This window comes from Arachis hypogaea, chromosome 15, assembly GCF_003086295.3.
Source record: "Arachis hypogaea cultivar Tifrunner chromosome 15, arahy.Tifrunner.gnm2.J5K5, whole genome shotgun sequence".
In the NCBI taxonomy this organism is placed as follows: domain Eukaryota; kingdom Viridiplantae; phylum Streptophyta; class Magnoliopsida; order Fabales; family Fabaceae; genus Arachis; species Arachis hypogaea.
In genome coordinates this window covers 60742692-60750328 of record NC_092050.1, presented here as the reverse complement: position 1 = coordinate 60750328, position 7637 = coordinate 60742692, and the positions used below count along the sequence as shown (strand labels likewise).

The following is a 7637-nucleotide window of genomic DNA, read 5'->3' as shown; positions in this document are numbered from 1 at the left end:
AAGAACTCCTTTCTTTTGACTTGTCCCATTATTCATAGGATTCCTTTCAGAAGTGTACATGAATTGGTTATTTGCAACCATTTCAATGAGTTCTTGAGCCTCTGCAGGCGTCTTCTTTAGATGAAGAGATCCTCCAGCAGAGCTGTCCAATGACATCTTGGACAGTTCAGATAGACCATCATAGAAGATACCTATGATGCTCCATTCTGAAAGCATGTCAGAAGGACACCTTCTGATCAATTGCTTGTATCTTTCCCAAGCTTCATAGAGGGATTCACCTTCCTTCTGTCTGAAGGTTTGGACCTCCACTCTAAGCTTGCTCAATTTTGAGGTGGAAAGAACTTTGCTAGGAAGGCATTAACTAGCTTTTCCCAAGAGTTCAGGCTTTCTTTAGATTGTGAATCCAACCATGTTCTAGCTCTGTCTCTTACAGCAAAGGGAAAAAGCATAAGTCTATAGACCTCGGGATCAACCCCATTGGTCTTGACAGTGTCATAGATTTGCAAGAATTCAGCTAAGAACTGATGAGGATCTTCCAATGGAAGTCCATGAAACTTGCAATTCTATTACATCAGAGAAACTAATTGAGGCTTAAGCTCAAAGTTGTTTTCTCCAATGGCAGGGATTGAGATGCTTCTCCCATAGAAGTCGGGAGTAGGTGCAGTAAAGTCACCAAGCACCTTCCTTGCATTGTTGGTATTGTTGTTGTTTTCGACTACCATGTCTTCTTCTTGTTTGAGAAGTTCTGTTAGGTCCTCTATAGAGAGTTGTACTTTGGCTTCTCTTAGCTTTCTCTTCAAGGTCCTTTCAGGTTCAGGATCAGCTTCAACAAGAATACCCTTGTTCTTGCTCCTGCTCATATGAAAAGAGAGAAGAAGAAAATATGGAATCCTCTATGTCACAGTATAGAGATTCCTTGAGGTGTCAGAGGTAAAGAAGAATAGAAGGAGAAGGTAGAGAAGAAAGAATTCGAACTTATCAAGAGGGATAGAGTTCGAATTGTACATTGAGGAGGAGTGTTAGTCCATAAATAGAAGGATGTGGGAAGAGCGGAAGAATTTTCGAAAATAAAGTAAAAAGATTTTGAAATAATTAAAAAAATTTTTGAAAATTTGATTGATGATTTTCGAAAAATAAGATTGGGAAAGAAATAAAGTGATTTTTGAAAAAGATTTTGAAATTAGAAATAAAAATATATGATTGGAAATTAATTTTGAAAAAGATGTGATTGAAAAGATATGATTGAGAAGATATGATTGAGAATCAAATTTAAAAGAAGAAATTTTTTAAAATTAAAGTTGATTACTTGACTAACAAGAAATTGGAAGATATGATTCTAGAATTAAAACTTTTGATCCTTTCTTAATAGGCAAGTAATAACTTGAAAATTTTGAATTAAATTATTAATTGTAGCAAGGATTTTTGAAAATAATAATAAATAAAAAAATGAAAAGAAATTGATTTTGAAAAGATATGATTGAAAAGATATGATAAAAAAAATATTTGATTTTAAAAAATTAAGAAAATTTGAAAAATATTTGAATTAAAAACAAAATCTTCCCTCTAGTGTCCTTCTGGCATTAAATGCCCAGAATGGCATCCATTCTGGTATTTAACGCCGAAAATGCTACCTTTTTGGGCGTTTAACGCCCAGCCAGGTACCCTGGCTGGCGTTTAAACGCCAGTTTTCCTTCTTCACTAGGCGTTTTGAACGCCCAGCTTTTACTGTGTAATTTCTCTGCTGAATGTTCTGAATCTTCAATTCTCTATGTTATTGACTTGAAAAGATACAATTTTAAAATTTTTTTTGAATTTTTAAATGATGAGAAACAATAATAAAAAGAATGCAACTAAGATCAAATAAACAATGCATGCAAGACACCAAACTTAGAAGTTTGTATACTAAGGACTATAACAATTTAAAAATGCATGTAAGAAATAACAAAAGACACAAAGTAAGAGAAATTAAAGATCAGAGCAATGAAATCATCAAGAACAGCTTGAAGATCAATGAAGAACATAATGCATATATTCGAAAAATACAAGAAGAATAAAGGCATGCAATTGACACCAAACTTGAAAATTGATACTAGACTCAAACAAGAAACATAAAATATTTTTGATTTTTATGGTTTTAAAATTTTTTTTGTGATTTTTCGAAAATTATATGGAAAGGAAAATAAAGGGATTCAAAAATTTTAATGAGAATTCTAGGAATCATTGCAATGTTAGTCTAAAACTCCGGTCCAGGAATTAGACATGGCTTACTAGCCAGCCAAGCTTTCAGTGAAAGCTTCGGTCCAAAACACTAGACATGGCCAATGGCCAGCCAAGCTTTAGCAGATCATTACTCACAACAGCAAAATTGATAGAAATCAACAAGCTCTTGTGATGATAAGTTGAAACCTCGGTCCAATAAGATTAGACATGGCTTCACAGCCAGCCAGACTTCAACAGATCATCATGAAACTCTAGAATTCATTCTTAAAAACTCTGAAGAACAACATAGAAAATTTTTTGTATTTTTAAAAAATTTTTTTTCGAAAATAAAAAGTAAAATTACCTAATCTAAGCAAAAAGATGAAGCGTCAGTTGTCCAAACTCGAACAATCCCCGGCAACGGCGCCAAAAACTTGGTGCACGAAATTGTGATCATCAACAATGGCGCCAAAGACTGGAGCTCTCAAACGTGAATCACACATTGTCACAATTCCCCACAACTAACCAGCAAGTGCACTGGGTCGTCCAAGTAATACCTTACGTGAGTAAGGGTCGATCCCACGGAGACTGTCGGCTTGAAGCAAGCTATGGTCATCTTGTAAATCTCAGTCAGGCGAATTCAAATGGTTATGGAGGATTGATAATTAAAAGATGAATAAAACATAAAATAAGATAGAGATACTTATGTAATTCATTGGTAGGAATTTTAGATAAGCGTATGAAGATGCTTTGTTCCTCTTGAACCTCTGCTTTCCTATTGCCTTCATCCAATCATTCATACTCCCTTCCATAGCAAGCTTTATGTTGGGCATCACCATTTTTAATGGCTACTTCCCGTCCTCTCAGTGAAAATGTTACAAATGCGCTGTCACCGCACGGCTAATCATCTGTCGGTTCTCGATCATGTTGGAATAGGATCCATTGATCCTTTTGCGTCTGTCACACGCCCAACAATCGCGAGTTTGAAGCTCGTCACAGTCATCCCTTCCCAGATCCTACTCGGAATACCACAGATAAGGTTTAGACTTTCCGGATCTCAAGAATGACCGCCAATAATTCTAGCCTATACCACGAAGGTTCCAATCTTAGATTAGAAACCCAAGAGATACGCATTCATGCCATTGCTAGTAGAACAGAGGTGGTTGTCAGGCACATGTTCATAGGTGAGAATGATGATGAGTGTCACGGATCATCACATTCATCAAGTTGAAGAACGAATGAATATGTTAGAGAAGAAGCAGGCGTGAATTGAATAGAAGAACAATAGTAATTGTATTAATTCATGAAGAACAGCAGAGCTCCACACCTTAATCTATGGTGTGTAGAAACTCCACTGTTGAAAATACATAAGAACAAAAGGTCCAGGCATGGCCGTGAGGCCAGCCCCCAAACGTGAAAAGGTCTATCAAAGTATGATCGAAGTATAAACCTCTATATCTACATACAATAGAAAAAGGTCCTATTTATAGAAAACTAGTAGCCTAGGGTTACAGAAATAAGTAATTATTGCAGAAATCTTCTTCTGGGCCCACTTGGTGTGTGCTTGGGCTGAGCATTGAATCTTTCATGTGTAGAGACTTTTCTTGGAGTTAAACGCCAGCTTTTATGCCAGTTTGGGCGTTTAACTCCAGCTTTTATGCCAGTTCTGGCGTTTTGACGCCAGAATTTCTATGCTGAATTTGAACGCCGGTTTGGGCCATCAAATCTTGGGCAAAGTATGGACTATTATATATTTCTGGAAAGCCCAGGATGTCTACTTTCTAACGCAATTAAGAGCGCCTCAATTGGGCTTCTTTAGCTTCAAAAAATCCACTTCGAGTGCAGGGAGGTCAGAATCCAACAGCATCTGCAGTCCTTTTTCAGCCTCTGAATCAGATTTTTGCTCAGGTCCCTCAATTTCAATCAGAAAATACCTGAAATCACAGAAAAACACACAAACTCATAGTAAAGTCCAGAAATGTGATTTTTATTTAAAAACTAATAAAAATATAATAAAAACTAATTAAAATATACTAAAAACATACTAAAAATAATGCCAAAAAGCGTATAAATTATCCGCTCATCACGCTGCCACTAACGCCACATTTCCTTGCCTTGCCCAGGTTAGCACTGGCATTAGTGGCACTAACATTGCCACTAACGTCACCTTGTCCTCTGCTTCTTCTCTTCTCTGCTTCACCTTTTAAGCTCCTTTCTTCTTTCATGCTTATTTTGTGCTTTTTACTTCTCTTTTTCTACAAATTAAACCAAATCAAAGAATTGAAAATAATCTATGATTTAAGCACAAAATTACTCAATAATTAAGCATGATTAATTAACTTTTTGTATGAAAAATCATAGAAAAACATGATATGATGCACAGTCCTTAGTTGTATGCATGGATTATATGAATCTCATTTTTCGTCTGTATTTAGACCAGTTTTTGGTAGTATTCATAAATGATATCCTCATCTATTCCAAGATGGAGGAAGAACATCTTAGGATTGTATTACAGATATTGAGGGCGCAAAAGCTGTTCACAAAGTTGTCAAAATGTGAATTTTGGGCAAAGAAAGTGACATTTCTGGGGCATGTTATAACACAAGGTGGAATATTAGTAGATCCCTCGAAGGTTGAAGTAGTGGTACAATGGAAACAACCTTCGATTGTTACAGGAGTCTGGAGCTTTCTTGGATTGGCTGGATACTACCAGAGGTTCATTAAGGAATTTTCACAGATAGCACTACTTTTGACATGTCTTACCAGAAAAGAAGTTCTGTTTGTATCAATGGCTGAATATGAAAGTAGTTTTGACACCTTGAAGGAAAAGTTAACTATAGCGCTGATGTTAGCGGCTACCAGACCCATAAGAACCTTTTGAGGTATACCGTGATGCTTCCTTTGAAGGATTAGGATGTGTACTAATGTAGAGCAAGAATGTTGTAATCTATAACTTGTGACAATTAAGGCCCCACAAGAGGAACTTGTAACATCCCATATTTTTGAAACTTTAATTATTATCAATTTATTTTATGTTATGATTTATTTATTAAATCAAACTCATTATTTTTTTATATTATTTTATTAAAAGTAATTAAATTAATTTTATAACTATTTGAGTTTAATTAAATTCAGATTCTTATATATATTTTTTATTATGATGAAATATTTTATATAATTGAAATTATAATTTTAGTAATTTATAAGTAATAAAATATATATATTTTTAATTTGAGTAAATGTCATTTATATTAGTAACTCATATATATTTAACCCTATATATATATAATATATATATATTTAACCCTATATATATATATATATATATATATATATATATATATAATTACTTGTGTTTTAATATATTCAGTTTCCATAATTATTCATTTTAGATATTTATAACTTGAACCACTGACTCAACAGTTCTAGAACTTGACATCAAGCCAATATTTATGTTTAATCATCTAATGTCTTTATTCTTTGAATGGTTCCATTCACCTAGTCGTAACCTGTGAAGTTTAGGCTGGCTAGGGTACAGAAATTAAAACCAGTTTGACAACAGTATTTTTTCCTATCTCTCTCAAAATATACATAAAAGCCTCTATAGGCAAGTTCCAAAAAAATTGCATAAATAGTGTAAGTTTGTCAAAATAAGAATGGAGAGATATTTAAGCAAGATAAATACGAAAATCCAAAGAGCTTCGTCATCTCTCAGATAAAGCACAGCTCACTGTTGAGCACTTGGACATGCATCTGAAAAACAAAAAATATATACGGAACGAGAACCCCAAACCTATGGGATCCCAGTACAGTAAAAGTTCCAAATAAAATATAATGCACTATATAAGAACTCACGAAGAATCTTAACTTCACACCTCATCATATCCATCTTATTATCCTCCTTACTCCATAACTTTGCAACTATCTTAAGGGATTTCTATGTCTAAGTCAACAATTCTCGCCTTTCTTCAATTCTCCAATCAAATAGCATCATAACCAGAACAAACACCAACCCTCAGCATCAACCAACACTAGCATGAGGGACCTCTCAATTGTACAAATACAAGCAATGCAATCAAGTAATACACAAATATATTCAAGTAAAACAAGTAGCATATAATCATGTAATATGTACAATTAGGCAAACCTGACAATTAAACAAACCCAAACATATTAAAACATATGCAAATGATGTATGCCTGCCCTATGGCCAATCATATCATCCGTCGGTTATATAGCCAAACCCGACACATCTGGTAGCTAACCCGGACATTGTCCTCTCTACTGTTTACTAGCTATATTGTATAGCCTCGTAGCGAGAATGTCCTGTACACCTCGCAGATAGAGGGAAGCTCGCAGGGTTGAGTACCTTGTACACCTTGCAGAGTTAAGTGCTCTGTACACCTCACAGAGGTGAGTGCTCTGTACACCTCGTAGGCAGAACAGCCTGTATTTCTCCTAGGGTTAGTACTCTGTCATATGATCATATAACCATCCATAATTTCACCATCATTTTTATTATCTCACAGGAAGGACAGCCTGTATCTCTCACAGGGTGAGTGCCCTGTACACCTCGCAAGCATAAAAACCTGTGTCTCTTTTTGTAACCACAATAACTAAGGGGGAATCCTCAACCCCAACTCGTCCATCAATTTCAAATCATTGTCAATCATTACCATTTTCTCATCTCAATCTATTCTCACTCTCAAGTCTCAACATTCCAGGGATATTGTGTTCGGCACACTATCGTTCCAAGGATATAGTGCCTGGAACACTTTCTTTCAGTAACCAACAAGTTCATCATTCCTCTCCAAGTTCTCAACTCATAAATTCTCATTCTTAGATTCTCTATCCTCTAATTCATCGGCTCATCCTTAGTCTCCTTTTGCACGTTTAGAGAGTGTTGTGTATCAGGCTCTTTTATCTTTACTGAGGCGTGTGTTGGTGCACTCCCAGTCTCCTTTTGAGCCTCTTCCTCTTTCAAATCCTCCGCAATATGTTCCTCCTTAGGTTCGGCCTCTTTTCCCATAATGAGGGCCTTGCACTCTTTCCTTAGATTTACCTCTGTGTTTCTTGGAAGAGTGTTGGGAGGCCTCTCAGTTATCCTGCTGCTCAACTGACTGACTTGTATCTCCAAGTTCCGAATTGAGAACCGAGTCTCTTGTATAAAGCTATGAGTGGTCTTGGAGAGGTTAGAAACTATCGTGGCTAAGTCAGAGAGGCTTTGCTTAGGCGTCTCCATCTGCTACTGAGAGGGTTGGAACTATCTGTTGTTGAACCTATTTTGATTGGTTCCACCCTGATTGTTGTTGAAGCTTGATGATCAGAATTATTATTGATCTAGAATTTTACAAAATAGAATCTCTTCATTGGAAGTATAGCCCAAATCAACAACTAACTCCCAACATCAAAGTTTAATTTTTCAAATACAAATTAAC

The 7637-nt window shown here is 35.6% G+C and overlaps 1 protein-coding gene and 1 non-coding gene across 2 annotated transcripts; both read left to right on the top strand.

Annotated features, from left to right (window-relative positions):
- Window positions 1-210: 210 nt before the first annotated feature.
- On the top strand, window positions 211-318 carry LOC112752707 (small nucleolar RNA R71). Its single transcript, XR_003177130.1, has one exon. It is a non-coding gene; the product is annotated as a small nucleolar RNA R71 (small nucleolar RNA).
- Window positions 319-4681: 4363 nt separating this feature from the next.
- On the top strand, window positions 4682-5080 carry LOC112748525 (uncharacterized mitochondrial protein AtMg00860-like). The gene has a single exon (XM_025796758.1). It carries the CDS (start codon window positions 4682-4684, stop codon window positions 5078-5080), a length of 399 nt encoding a protein of 132 aa, XP_025652543.1.
- The last annotated feature ends 2557 nt before the right edge of the window (window positions 5081-7637 follow it).